Raw genomic sequence first — 14,738 nt, forward strand, 5'->3', positions numbered from 1 at the left:
CCGGCCGTAAGTTACCTGGGGCTTCCAAGCACCTGAAATAGGGGCGGTGAGATCTGAATTTTTAATTTTAATGAACTGTACTTAATACTAATTTAAATACATTGAAGGTTGGGTGGCCACACGTGTGGCCTTCTGAGACAGGCGTGTCTGCGTGCACTCGCTCATTTACCTCACCTTCCATGCTGGTTTGTAGTCCCCTCTCCACTGACCGGCCCCAAGAATTCCCTTACCTTCTTGCGAGATTAGCTGTGCCTTTAAAAGGAGGCTGTTTTATTTAGTGTGGGATTTTTTTTTTTTTTTTGGTAAGCCAGGGAGTATTGCATATTATTTAGTCCACATTATTACCAGAACCAGAACATGACTTCTGTGCTCCCTTTTCTCCTTGCTCCTCAATCCATCATTTCCACCGCAAAACCACTGTTCTGAAATGTAAACCCCTTTCTGCTGCACCTCAGCTTTCAGGAGCCCTCAGTCCCCTCAGAATGCAGCCCAAGCTTGGCCTGGCACGGGAGGCCGCCGGCACCCAGCCCAGTGCATGCACTCTGCCCTCTCTCGCTTTCCCTCTCTCTCTCTTTTTAAAGATTTATTTATTTATTTATTTGAAAGAGTTACACAGAAAGAGGAGAGGCAGAGGCAGAGAGAGAGAGAGAGAGAGAGAGAGAGAGAGGTCTTCCATCCACTGGTTCATTCCCCAATTGGCTGCAACAGCCAGAGCTGACCTGATCCGAAGCCAGGAGCCAGGAGCTTCTTCTGGGTCTCCCATGCGGGTGCAGGGGCCCAAGGACTTGGCCACCTTGTACTGCTTTCCCAGGCCATAGCAGAGAGCTGGATCGGAAGTGGAACTGCCAGGACTTGAACCAGTACCGCTGCAGGCAGCAGTTTACCCACTATGCCACAGTGCTGGCCTCTGCCTTCTCTCTTGTATGTGCTCCTTATCCTACGTGTTCAGACAATGCCAAGGAGTTGCGACTCTTTAAAGAGGCCCTGCTGCTTCATACTTGGCTCCTCTGTCCCTCCGGCCCCTCCCGCCTGCTCTGCAGCAGTGCTCTGGTCCCATTCTCCACCAAGCCTTTCCGGAACCCTCCCATGTGTGCCTTCAGGGGACCCAGCATGCCACTGTTTGTCCCTGCTTATGTTCCTGTAATGTCGCTCTCTCCTAAGAAAGAACTTAAAGTCTGGGGCCCAGCCCCTGGCTAGGGACTCATTTGCAACGCTAGCTTCGCCTTTCTCCCAGCCAGTAAGGGCAGCTCAGGGACGCGGCCTGGCCCTGCTATTACAGGGGCCCTGAGTCGGGGGTGGGGCTGGTGCCTGTGTTCAGCTGGGATGACACTTCCAGGTCTGCACACACCCGCCCTGCTCCCGCTCTCTGCTGGCTGCTCTGTGTCAGAGCTGCCTGCAGTGACCGTGCGATGAGAGCCAGAGGTCTGGGCTGTGTTCCTTCTCATCTCCGCTCACACAGGGAGCCCCTCTTGATGTTTTCCTTTGCGGCTGTCCTTTATTCTTGCTCTGAGCAGCAGGAAGCTGCACTCGGTACTGGGAAAGGTTGGCCCTGCTGCTCCTCTACTAGTGACTAGCCGACTACTAGTCCATCTACTCGTGCCTGGGAAGGCAGGGAGTCACTGGCCTTTCCATTCTAGAAAGACCAGAATATTCTATCACCAAATATTCTATGCTTTCGATCTATTGTGAATGGATAATTTCTTTCTCTCTGTGCCTTTCAAACAAATAAAAAGTAAATCCCTTTTTAAAAGATGCATTTTTTAAAAGATTTTATTTATTTATTTGAGAGGTAGAATTACAGATAGTGAGAGGGAGAGACAGAGAGAAAGGTCTTCCTTCCGTTGGTTCACTCCCCAGATGGCTGTAACGGCTGGAGCTGCGCCAATCCGAAGCCAGGAGCCAGGTGCTTCTTCCTGGTCTCCCACGTGGGTGCAGGGGTCCAAGGACTTGGGCCATCCTCCACTGCTTTTCCAGGCCATAGCAGAGAGCAGGATTGGAAGAGGGGCAGCCGGGACTCAAACCAGCACCCATATGGGATGCCAGCGCCGCAGGCAGAGGATTAACCTACTGTGTCACATAGCCAGCCCCAAAAGATATATTTATTTATTTGAAAGGCAGAGAGAGAGATCTTCTATCTGCTGGTTCACTCTCCAAATGGCCACAACATCCTGGGATGGGCCAGGCTGAAGCCTGGAGCCAGGAGCTTCTTCTGGGTCTCCCGTGTGGTTTCAGGGTCCCAAGAACTTGGGCCATCTTGCACTGCTTTCCTAGGTGCATTAGCAGGGAGCTGGATTGGAAGTGGAGTAGCTGAGACTTGATGCAGGCACTGCATGGCTTAACCTGCTGCGCCATAGTGCCGGCTCCCTAAGAAGTAAATATTAAAAAAAAAAAAATAGAAAAAAAAAAAGCCAGGAGCCAGGAACTCCATCTGGTTCTCTCATGTTGGTGGCAAGGATCCAAGTACTTGAGCCATCATCACCTGCTGCCTCTGGTGGTGTGGCTTAGCAGGAAGCTGGAACCAGAAGTGGAGCTGGGGCTGAAACCCAGGCTCTCTGATATGGGATGCAAATATATTTAAGCAGTATCTTAACTGCCACACCAAATGTCCTCCTCTGTTCTCACTCTGGGTGTGAAAATCTTTTGGACATTCCTCTTCCCACTCTTATCACATCTTTATCAAGCCTTTCCTGACTGAAGCAAAGGCTGTGTGTGTGTGTGTGTGTGTGTGTTAGTGTGTGAGAATGTGTAGAAGATTGGAAAAACCCAGTGCAAAGAGCAGATCACAACCATCCCAGGCCTCCAGCATATTCTGCAGTGTACCTGACTTCTCACCCTAATTATCTGTGGTACTGTTATCCAGGATCTCAGGCCTGAAAGAAGTGGGGCAGAAGAGTCTCTCAAAGAAAGTTCATCTGATTAACTGACAGCACATTTGCTAGCAATGCAGAGCGACTTCAAAGGACAGTTAACATTCAGCTGCGTGGGGAGGAAAGAAGTCCTCTCAAAGCACCTGTGACAGGAGGGCCAGGCCTGAGCCCTCTGTGGGCCTGCGGGGGACTGGGGGCCCAGAGGGGTGGAGGCAGGGTCTGCAGTGCTCTCTCGGGAGTCCAGTTCTTTGCCTTCCATCAGCTGCTATTGTTTCTTCAACTGCTCCATTAACTCCACATGAGCTGCTGGGGAGACAGGGAGATGGGCTATAATCACTGCCATTAGCGGCCCGCAGCTCCCCAGTCCCCTTTTTCACAGGGACTGCTCTGCTCTGACATCTGCCGGACCTGCTACTGCCACGCATGTACACGGGAAGGCCAAGCTATTGTCTCTCCGCCTCACCCCTTGGCACCAGCTGGCGTGGCTGGGTCTCTTCCACGGCGGGGCCTGGAAAAACCAGCCCCAAGAACCAATGCTCTGAAGTGCAGAGCTGTGGGGGAGCAGAATTGTGAGTGTGGCCTCGGGAAGGAATGCAACCCCCGACAGCCCTTGCTTTGAGTGAGTGTCCCCTGGGAGACAGAGAACTCAGCTAAGTGGAGCCACTATAACACCAGATGCCTTTAACTGAGCCATGCACTGGGCTAGCCCTTTACACCGTATTTGCAACAAGCAGTTAAGATGCCGCTCAAGCGCCATCTAGTCCTGGTTGCTCCTCTTCCAGTCCAGCTCTCTGCTATGGCCCCGGGAGGGCAGTGGAGGATGGCCCAAGTGCCCCCGGGAGGATGGCACCTGCGTGGGAGACCAGGGAGAAGCACCTGGCTCCTGGATTCCATTTGGGGAGTGAACCAATGGAAGGAAGACCTTTCTCTCTGTCTCTCTCTCTCACTGTCTGTAGCTCTACCTGTCGAATGAATAAATAAAATCTTAAAAAGGATGGCGCTCAAGGCTCAAAGAGGCGAAATAACCATACACTGTTAAGTGCCCGAGCTGGCCCCGCTGGCCCAGAGCACAGGCTCTCACCATTGTACTTGCTACACCTTGCGTGATGATAGGACACAGGACTTTTCAAAGGCTGTGTGTGCCAGCGGGACAGTAGAAACAGTAGAGGTTGTGAGTTTTGTGTTTTCAAGATTTATTCACTTGAAAGGCAGAGTGACAGAGGGGGAGTGACAGCAAGCAATCTTCCATCCACTGGTCGTCCCACAAATGCCTGAGGCAGCCAGCACTGGATCAGACTGAAGCCCTGGAGTCTCGAGCTCCATCCAGGTCTCCCGCATGGGTGGCAGGGACTCAAGTACTGGGGTTGTCTTCCACCGCCTTTCCAGGTGCAAAGCAGGAAGCCGGATAGGAAGTGGAGTAAGTGGGACTCAAACCAGGCACTGTAACATGGGATGCTTGTGTTTCAAACTGCAGGCCAACTTGCTGCGCCACCAAGTCTGTCCGGTGTCGTGAGTTCTGGATCCCACACTACCAAGGATTGTTCGCACAGCTTGACCTCCAAGAAGCTGGAGGAAGCAGATTTGTTCAAGTGGCAGATTGAGGGGCAAGGCCTTGGCAACTAACTGCCATGGGTCCCATGCGTCCATGCCCTAGTGTTGTGCAGATTTCTCCAGGAAGATGAGCCCGGCGGCTGCAGCAGATTGAAGGTAACAAACCCAGGGCAGAGAACTTGCAGTCAGGCGTCCTGCCTTGCTCTGATGAATGGGCATGTGTTGTCTGCTTCACACAGGAGCCCCATCTCATTCCCCCATCTCCCTAAAGATACCACTTCCACCTTCTGCTTCCAGAGTCACTTCATGGACATCCACCCCAGTCATGGAGCCAGTGAGTCAGGGTGGGTCCTGAGTCAAGGGGAGTTCTTGAGCTTGTTGGTGGGGATCGCTGATGCTGTACCCCACCCCTGCCTGCTCACTGTGCCTTCTGCCTGCCATCACCCCCTTTGAGCCTCTGCTTTTAACAAAGTACCTAGATCTCCAAAACTCCCTATATTTTCCTCTGTGCTGGGCACATCTCCCTATTAGTTCCAACTTCCACTTTAAGAATCTTTAAGAAAGGCCGGCGCCGCAGCTCACTAGGCTAATCCTCCACCTTGCGGCGCCAGCACACCTGGTTCTAGTCCCGGTCGGGGCACCGGATTCTGTCCCGGTTGCCCCTCTTCCAGGCCAGCTCTCTGCTGTGGCCCAGGAAGGCAGTGGAGGATGGCCCAAGTGCTTGGGCCCTGCACCCCATGGGAGACCAGGATAAGTACCTGGCTCCTGCCATCAGGTCAGTGCAGTGCGCTGGCTGCAGTGCGGCCATTGGAGGGTGAACCAATGGCAAAAGGAAGACCTTTCTGTCTCTCTCTCTCTCTCACTGTCCACTCTGCCTGTCAAAAAAAAAAAAAATCTTTAAGAAAATAAAAAACCTCACTTGGTTGCGACCACTTGACCAATGCCTTTATTTTCTCTTTCCAATCAGTAATATTCAGGGAACTTCATCCCCTCGAAGTTGGGGTCTCCTGGGGCAGGGTTCACTCAACCCAGTACAGGGCGGTGAATCTGTAGGACAATGAATGGTGCTGTGGTCCCTGGTTCTTTGTCTGAGCAGGGCCTGGCTCTTCCATTCCTTTTTAAGCGCCTTAGGGAGACACAGGGAGGCTCAGTGGGCAGAGCAGGTGACGGAGGATAGAGGCGGCAGAAGCTGTGCTGAGCAGGTGCAGGAGCCTAAGTCCGGTGCTAGCAGGCACGGTCTACACGGAGACTAAGGCCAGACGGCCACCTGTGCTCCCGCCTCTCAGCCAAGGTTCTGCCTGCGAGCGACTGCCTCGGGAATCCTGTGCGCCCTTAAGTCCTCCCCACACCAAGCCCATCCTCGTTCTGGAGGTCACCGGCCCCTCTCTCCTTCCTCTCCAGACCCCTAGGGCGCCCCTCCCTTCTAGCCGCGGATTCGGCGAGCCAGGTTTTCTCCCTTTCTGGTCTCCGCTCCTCCTCTCTCCCTAGAATCCAGTCCTGGTTTCCCCACCGCCAGCCTCCCTCTCCTCCCCGCCAGGCTGCTCTCCGCCCAGCCCGCCGTCGCCGCCGCCGCGGCCACCGCGGTCGGCCCCACGCCTCGCCAGCCCAGCTCTCAGCCGCCCGGGCCTGGATCGCCCGGTCCGGCGGCTCCAGTCCTGATCTCGCCGCCGCCCAGCCGGGGTACGAGGCCCGGCCGCTGGGCAGAGGCGGCGGCGGCTGGCGCGCCAGTCCCAGGTTGGCTGGGAGGGAGCCCGGGAGGACAATGCACCCGGCGCTCGGCCACCCTCGCCCGCTTTCGTCCTCGCCCGGCCCCTTCCCGCCGCCGCCGCCGCCGCCCGCTGCCCGACTGCAGCCGCTCTTCTTCCGCGGGGGTTCGCCCCGCGGCCCGGGTGGCTCGGGCGACAGCAGCAGCAGCCCCAGCCCCGGCCGCGGGGGCGGCCGGCGCTGCGGGGGCGACTCCGTGAGCAGCAGCGGCGGCAGCAGCGGCGGCACCGGCGCGGGGCGGGAAGACGACGACGAGAGCGTCAGTCTCAGCAAGCCGCTGGTGCCGGCCGCAGCGCCCGCGGGACCCCCAGCGACGGGGGACGCCGCGCCGGTCGCCTTCTCCTCGTCTGCCGCCACCTACTCCTCCGCGTCCACACCCGCCTCTTCCTGCAGCATGACTGCCGCCGACTTCGGCGGGGGCGCCGCGGCCGGGCCCGTCGGGGGTCCCGGGGGCCGCTCCATGGGGGGCGCGGGCGGCGCGGGAACCGGCGGCGGCGCCTCCTGCTGCCCGTGTTGTTGCTGCTGCGGCCGTCCGGCCCGGCCCGGCCGCAGAGGAGGGCGCCGCGGGTGCGCCGCCGGGCCGGGGTGCCGCTGGGGCTACCAGGCGCTGTCCGTGGTGCTGCTGCTGGCGCAGGGCGGGCTGCTGGACCTGTACCTCATTGCTGTCACCGACCTGTACTGGTGCTCCTGGATCGCCACTGACCTGGTGGTGGTGGTGGGCTGGGCCATCTTCTTCGCCAAGAACAGCCGGGGCCGTCGGGGCAGCGCGGCAAGCGGCGCACACAGCCATCCGTCGCACCAGCACCACCACGCTGCGCCGCCTCTGCACCTGCCCGCCTCCTCGGGCGCCTCGGCCGCGGCCGCGACTGGAGCCAAGGCGCGCGGCGGCCGCAGCATGGCCGGCGGCCCCGGGTGCGGACCGGGGCCGGTGGGGGTGGCGGGTGAGTTCGCCTTCGCCTACCTGGCCTGGCTCATCTACTCCATCGCCTTCACGCCCAAGGTGGTGCTCATCCTGGGCACGTCCATCCTGGACCTCATCGAACTGCGCGCGCCCTTCGGCACCACGGGCTTCCGCCTCACCATGGCTCTGTCGGTGCCCCTGCTCTACAGCCTGGTGCGGGCCATCAGCGAGGCGGGCGCCCCCGCGGGCTCGGCGGGGCCCTTGCTCCTGCAGCCCCAGCAGCACCGCGCTGCAGGCTGCTTCCTGGGCACTTGTCTGGATTTGCTCGACAGCTTTACCCTGGTGGAGCTGACGCTGGAAGGCCGCGTGCCGCTGCCCGCGCACCTGCGCTATCTGCTGCTCGCCGTCTACTTCCTCACCCTCGCCTCGCCGGTGCTCTGGCTCTACGAGCTCAATGCCGGGGCCGCCGCTCCGTCGTCGCGGGGCCAGGCCTCGGGGCCGGGCAGCTGCAGCCGCCTTTTGCGCCTGCTGGGCGGCTGCCTGGTGGACGTGCCCCTGCTGGCCCTGCGCTGCCTCCTGGTGGTGAGCCACCAGCAGCCACTCTCTGTCTTCATGCTGAAGAACCTCTTCTTCCTCGGCTGCCGCGGCCTGGAGGCCCTGGAGGGCTGCTGGGACCACGGGAGCCGGGCCTCCCCAAGTCGGGGTAGAGGGGGCTATGGTGCCCCTCCATCAGCCCCGCCGCCGCCTCAGGGGGGCTCCCAGCTGGGCCACTGCATCCCGGAGAACGATGGGGGGCCCCATGGCTATGTCAACACCCTGGCGGTGGCTTCCCAGAACTGAAGGGCTGAAGGGCAGGGGGCTTGCTTGGGGTTGAGCGCCGCCACCCTCCTTGTCCTCAAACCTTCTCTCGCCCAGATTTGATCAGGCATCATTTGAAGAGAAAACTGTCTATAGGGCTGAGGGCTGGTGTGCCCCCTGCACCGCTTGGCTATAGACTGTGTGGGGCGAGACTAGCAGTTGGTGGTGAGCAAGGTGCACTCCCTCTACCCAACTCCTCACCTCCAAGGGGCTGCATTACCCTTGCTTCCCGTTCCCCTATCTCCACCCTCATCCCCTTCCATTGTGAGGGAGAATGGAGAAAAGGAGTTTCCCAGGCAGGGAGTGCTTGAAAGTGCCAGCCCCTCTGAGGCTATGGAGAGTGCCCAATGACCCAGAATCCACCCCCACTGCCCCCACGTGTCTGTTCCAGATTGGAGCTGTGTGCGGTGTTGTCTTGTTCCACCCTGTGGCCCCCTGGAAACTGCTAGGGGATCTGGGGAGGCCTGCCCTCCTCATATGTGTCCCAGCTTCCTCCTGCCTGCCTGGATTTGTGACCATGACTTCCCAGGAAGAGCTGGGTCCTGGGGCCGCCCAGTTGCCTTCCCCCACGGAAGAAGCTCACCCTGGATCCTCCTCCTGCTCCTCTCTTCTCGGCTCTGGGGAAGAAGGGGCTCGTATTTTAAGGACCAAACTGCACCCTTTCTTGGGTGAATGGCATTTCTACCTCTGTGTTTTCAACTTTTGTTGCATCACGCACTGATGCTGCTTGCAAAAAAACAAAGACAAAGTAATCAGAAGTTGCATTCAACACGGCCACTGGCTCCCGTTGGGGCTGGGTGCTGGTGTTAGTACAGGGTCCATGGAGTCTCAGCCACCAGCTTGCCCCTCCTTGCTTCCCTCTCTGCCCTGCACTTTTAGCCATCTGGTGGTTTGGTGCTGGCTGCAGCAGAACTAGGCTTTGAGCAACTGCTTTGGTGGGGCTCCTGGATGGATGTGGAGTTGGGGCTCAGTTCCCCAGCTATCCTGCCTCTTGGAAAGCTTGGGGTAGATCAGAAAGGACGGTGGTGACCTTTCTGTTCTGCTCCCAGTCAGGGTCTCAGTAGGGAAAAGGCAGGCTCAGAGCCCTGCCCCCCTCTCCCACAGAGGTCCTCTTGTTGAGGGTGGTGAGGAGAGACACCCGGCGCTGCCCACGTGGAGCCCTGATGTGGGGTGCCACCCAGGAGTCTTTGAGGTGGGGTAAGTGTTTGCAGGGGCGGTGAGGGTGCAGGAGGCTGGAAGGGGGCAAGGCTGGGCAATCCCCCTCCCCCACCCTCAAGAGGATGGGGTGGGGGTGGGACTTCGAGAATGTTTGTTTCCCCTCTTCCTTAGTTCTTGGGATGTTTTTTGTAATGTAGTAAACCCTGGACAGGGGACCAGAAGACTTGGTTCCTGTTCTGACTCTGTCACTCACCGGTTTTGAGTGACATCACTTTTCCTCCCTTGCCCTCAGTTTTGTCGTATTCAGAAACTAGAAGCTGGATGAGTGTTCTTTAAATCGTTCAATTCTCACATTCTCCGAGTTTATGGCTCTTGAAGGCCCTGGTCACAATGGCACAATGGCCTCTGCGAGGGTGGACAGGAGAGGAGCCAGCCAGGGTCCACTTGCAGAGCTGTCTCTGCCTCCACCCTGGGTGTGTCTGAAGCCCTCGGGAGGGCACGGCTGGGCTGGGCTGGGGTTGCAGGGCCTGTTAAGGCCTCCCTGTCCCTGCCTTCTACAGGAAGGGGCTGGAAATGCCAAGTCACTGACCACGAAGTCAGCACCCAGACTGAAGGCCCGCCTCCTTTCCTTTTGGTTCTGCTAGGATCATCTGAGAGCTTGAGACCCCGCTTTCCCAACTGCTCGTGGGCAGAAGATCTCCATGGAGAGAGACACAGGAGGGGCTGGTGGCCGGGCCAGAGTTCTGAGCATCCCTCCTGCTCTGGGTGGGGAACAAGGGGAAAATGCTGCCATGCCATGTGCTCTGCTCCCAGGCTTTCCACCTACTCAGTGCCAGCTGGTTGGGTGGATTTTGCAATGAACTGGCTTTCTGCCTTCTCTCCTCCTCAACCCCCGACACTGCTCTTCTCTCCCTTTGATTGTGCTCGGGCTCTGGGGCCCCCGGCCCCTGGAGGGAGTGGGTACCAATAGCTGCTCCTTCTGTCCCCGTTGTCCTTTCTTCAGTTTTGCTCTGTTTCTCTGCTGCCTAATCTCAGTGACAGACGGACATTGTGTCTGAGCCATGGCCGGCCCGGCTGGCCCCCGACCTGCCCTCTTTCCACTGCTGAGCGACTGTGTGAATCTCCGAGGGCTATGGGCTTTGCCAGAGGGAAGCTGTAATGGGTTCCCAGGAGCTACTGCCACTTCCCAGGGGGTGTCCCGAGACTGACAGGACAGCCAGGGGGCCAGCTCTGCAGAGGCCAGCCCTGGGCATCCTCCTCCACGCATTTGGCACAAGTGCTCTGTGCTCAGAGGGTCAGGACCTTCCTTGCGTTTTTCTTGAAACTTTTCACTCATTTCCCTTGCCCCATTCATAAGAAAAGACCCATTTTCCTTGCCTCCTGAGGCATCTCTAGTGCAGGGGTCGACTCTTAGATGAGTCCAGGGGTCTGACAACCCACAGCAGCCTGGCTCACGGGAGGATCCCTGGGCTGGGAATCTAGACCTGCTTGCTCCTGACAGTTGAGCAAGTAGGGGGCTTCTTCTGAGCCCCCAGATCCTTGTCCGTTTAAGGAAGACGAGACCCTCCCTAAAGGTTACTCTGTTTTCACATGCTCTGGTTCTGAGTCCGTGGGTTTTTCTGGACGGGAGCCTGCTGGCACAGAGAGCCTGGAAGGAGGCGGAAAGTGGCGCCTCACTAGCATTTATCACGATTTTCCCCCTCTCTTTTTAAAAATAAAACCAGACTCTGTTCTGAAAATAAAAAACTTGCAACTTGTGACAAGCTTCCTGTGTGGTTCGTTTTAAGATCTTTCCTGTCCTGGTTTCCGTACTGAATTCTTAAATGCCACTGCGACACCTGTCACCATTTTATAGGCTGGTGTTAACATTGTGGAGACAAGTGTTCCGCGCTGGGCTTTCTGTAGCCGTGGCTAACTCGGGGCACCCGGTCACCCTGGGCTCTCCCCACTGTTCCTTCCCAAAGGGGGAAAGCCTTGTGCAATTAATGTTTAACTGCTTGCGGCAGCCAGAAGTGTGACTTCTTGTGTATGAATGAGAAAAACGAGGGCATTGGCTTTTTGTTTGTTTTTAAAAGCCTTAGGTTTTTTTTCCCCTATTTCTAAAAACATGATTTATCAGTTCCATTTTTTTATAAAACACAGAGAAAGCTAGCCAATGAACACAACTCTCCCAATATGGAAAGGTACTTTCGGCTGGCGCCATGGCTCAATAGGCTAATCCTCCGCCTTGCGACGCCGGCACACTGGGTTCTAGTACCAGTTGGGGCACCGGATTCTGTCCCGGTTGCCCCTCTTCCAGGCCAGCTCTCTGCTGTGGCCAGGGAGTGCAGTGGAGGATGGCCCAAGTGCTTGGGCCCTGCACCCGCATGGGAGACCAGGAGAAGCACCTGGCTCCTGCCATCGGATCAGCGCGGTACGCTGGCCGCAGCTGGCCATTAGAGGGTAAACCAACAGCAAAAGGAAAACCTTTCTCTCTGTCTCTCTCTCTCTCTCACTGTCCACTCTGCCTATCAAAAATAAAAAAAAATTAAAAAAAGAAAGATACTTTCATCAAACTTCAGAGTCTGACAGTGAGCAAATGTTTCTTTTATTGTATCTACAGTAATTACGCTTTTCCATTGAGCTGTTTTTAAAAATTGCTCATATCCTCATTAGGACTTCTGTCCCAGTCCCAGTCCAATGATGGGGAGAAACACCCCTCCACACAGTTTCCGCTGCCACTCGTTCCACTCGGAGACCCATGGGCGTGAGGGGACACACCCCCCCCAGCCACCGCAGCCTTTGTAAGAATCCAACTCTTCCTCACCCCAGATTGCAAGCTGCAGAGAGGCCCCGCAGCACAGCAGCAGCGGCACTCACCTCTGCATGGCTTCTGGTGCGAGTCTTCAAGTGTCTGGGTATCGGCCCACGGGAAAAGTGTACCCTTGCTATTCGTGAGAGAGCCCTCCCTAGGACAGTCTTCCTTCTGTCCTCCCAGTTTTGCCTCTGACCCTGCCTCCACTCAGCCCAGCCACGTGCCCATCATTGCCACCCGAACTGTGCCACCACCGGAGCTGGACAATACCCCCAGCCGTAGGGTTTAAAAAAATTCTTTATTTGGAAGGTAGAGAGACAAAGAGACAGACATGAAAAGAGTGATCTTTCTTCTGCTGGTTTACTCCCCAAATGCCTACAACAGTTGGGGCTGGGCCACGCTGGTCTCCCATGTGGGTGGCAGGGACCTGACCATTAGAGCCATCACCTGGTGCCCACCAAGATGCACGTTAGCAGGAAGCTGGATCAGGGACAGAGCGAGGACTCAGACCCAGGCCCTTGGGTGTGGGCTATGGGCACCCAAGCAGTGTTTTTATTTTATTTATTTTTAGATTTATTTATTTATTTGAAAGGCAGAGTTACAGAGAAGCAGAGAGAGAAAGAGAGAACCTTCCACCCAATGGTTCACTTCCTAATTGCCCTCAACGGCCGGAGCTGCGCTGATCCAAAGGCAGGAGCCAGGAGCTTCTTCCAGGTCTCCCACATGGGTGCAGGGGCCCAAGGACCTGGGCCTTCTTCTACTCAAGCAGCATCTTAACCCCTGTATCAAGTTTCTGCCTTGTTTTTTTTTTTTTTTTTTTAACATGAAGGAGACAAATTACACCAAAATAAAATCATATAAGAGTAATCCAGAAAGTTCTTGGGAAGGGCCAGGCATTTGGTTGAGCAGTTAAAACGCTGGAGGGATGTCAGTTTTGGAGTGCCTCGGTTTGAGTCCTGGCTTCAGTTCCAACTCCAGCTTCCTGTTCATGTGCATCCTTGGAAGCAACAGGCGATGGCTCAAGTATTTGGGACCCTGCCACCCATGTGGGAGACCTGGATTGGGTACCTACCTGGCCCCAGTCAGCCCATCTAACTGGCATTGTAGGCATTTGGGAAGTCTGAACTAGTGGATGGAAGTTTTTCCTGTGTCCCCAAAAAAGTCATGGAAAAATAGAATCAAAGCATGTTGCATAATTTTTCCATAATTCACATTTTCAATGAACTTTCTGAGGATTTCTTTATGCATGGATTTCAAAATACATCAAAGTATCTTTTAATTTTATTTCCATGAATTTTTAAAAAAGTACACTTACATTTTTCAAAATTTATAATTTATTAATTCCATTTTAGTAGAAAAGCAGAGGGACAAAGAGAGACAGAGAGGGATCTGTCATCTTGTTCACTCCCCAAATGCCTGCAACAGCCCAGGCTGGGCCAGGCCAAGTCAGGAGTTGGGGACTCAACCCGGGTGGCAGGGATCCAACCACCTGAACCACCACCTGCTGCCCCCCAGGGTGTGCATCAGCAGGAAGCTGGACCTGAGGCAGAGAAGCTGGGTATCAAACCAGGCACTCTGACAGGGGACGCAGGTGTCTCCCAGGCTGTGTCTTAATCACCATGCCAAATGCCCGTCTTCCCTTGTAGTACTGTTCTTTAGTGTAGAGGCAGCCTGTTCTGTCTAAATGCTGTGTGCTGTTCCTCTACTGTTTGATGCTTCTGGCTCCTTCCAAAGGTCACACAGGGATTTGAGTCAGGGGAGCTGAGAGGAAAATCCAGGAGCAGATGAGCCCAGCAGCTGGGCTTACCCGGTCTCTCACTCTGACCTGGAATTTCTCATAACATTTTAAAAATACTTATTTATTTTTATTTATTTGAAAGGCAGAGTCACAGAGAAGGAGAAGGAGAGAGAGGTCTTCCATCTGCTGGTTCACTCCCCAAATGGTTGCAATGGCTGAAGCTGGGCTAGCCTGGAGCAAGGAGCCAAGAGCTTCTTCCAGGTTTCCCACGCAGGTGTAGGGGCCCAAACATTGAGCCATGTTCTGCTGTTTTCCCAGGCGCATTAACAGGGAGCTGGATGGGAAGTGTAGCAGCTGGGGCTTGAACTAGCGCTGATATGGGACGCCAGTGCCGCAGGTGTAGGTTTAACTTACTATGCCACAGCGCCAGTCCCTCTAATAACTTACACATAGGAGCGATGATATCTGTCTCACAGAACTGTGGTGAAAATTCAATGAGGGGGGACATGTACAAAAATGGCCCTTGTCCTTAAGACATCAATCATTGTAAGAGTGTACAAAATTTATGTACAGGGTAGTTCTAGAATATTATAAGAATATGTCTGTCTCTTCCTAAACCATGTAAAATGAGATGACTCACTTCTCCGAGTGTTATAAATATCTGTAAGTGATCCACAGTTGGGCAAGCTGGCTCTGGGATTTGGGTTAGCTGAGCACACCAGGCAGCGCTCTGTAAAAGGCACAGGAGAGGCTCGGGGGTGGTCTGTGTGGGCCCAGGAAGCCGGGGGCCACAGGCAGGCCTGGCCTGAAGGCAGAGGCTGGCCCTGCAGTTCTGGCCCTAAGGAAGAGCAGGAGGATGTGCGATCCGGGCTGCCCATCAGCTCATCTCTGCTCACAGCCACCTCCAGGGATGAGGTGGCCTTGAGGCCAGGACTGCCTGCCTCCCAGACCTGCACCACCCCCAGCAGCCTTCAGACTTCAGCTGTCTGTCGACTGGGTTCAGCTTCCCCTTCAAGAGAGTTCTACACACCCTGCTGAACAGCAGGGGCTGTGTTTGATTTTCTGTAGGAGCCCCATGGAGGAGGTGAGGCAAGTCAACCCTTGTTG

The 14,738-nt window shown here is 55.8% G+C and overlaps 2 protein-coding genes across 2 annotated transcripts in view; both read left to right on the forward strand.

Annotated features, from left to right (window-relative positions):
• HDHD5 (haloacid dehalogenase like hydrolase domain containing 5) overlaps positions 1–5,353 on the forward strand; it is a 41,660-nt gene extending 36,307 nt beyond the window's left edge. Inside the window, exon 6 of the mRNA XM_089304429.1 lies at positions 4,342–5,353. Coding sequence (XP_089160555.1) covers positions 4,342–4,490 — 149 coding nt within the window. The 3' untranslated portion in view covers positions 4,491–5,353. The remainder of the gene's footprint in view (positions 1–4,341) is intronic.
• A 689-nt stretch (positions 5,354–6,042) lies between these two features.
• On the forward strand, positions 6,043–8,059 carry TMEM121B (transmembrane protein 121B). Its single transcript, XM_089304427.1, has one exon. The coding sequence runs from the start codon at positions 6,181–6,183 to the stop codon at positions 7,921–7,923; it is 1,743 nt and encodes a 580-aa protein (XP_089160553.1). The 5' UTR covers positions 6,043–6,180; the 3' UTR covers positions 7,924–8,059.
• The last annotated feature ends 6,679 nt before the right edge of the window (positions 8,060–14,738 follow it).

Source organism: Oryctolagus cuniculus, chromosome 9 (genome assembly GCF_051225735.1).
Source record: "Oryctolagus cuniculus isolate XC-2025 breed Fujian yellow rabbit chromosome 9, ASM5122573v1, whole genome shotgun sequence".
NCBI classification, from domain to species: Eukaryota; Metazoa; Chordata; class Mammalia; order Lagomorpha; family Leporidae; genus Oryctolagus; species Oryctolagus cuniculus.

What these genes read in the sequence shown, in the direction of transcription:
- TMEM121B (XM_089304427.1), top strand. Translation starts at nt 6,181, where the DNA reads ATGCACCCGGCGCTCGGCCACCCTCGCCCGCTTTCGTCCTCGCCCGGC.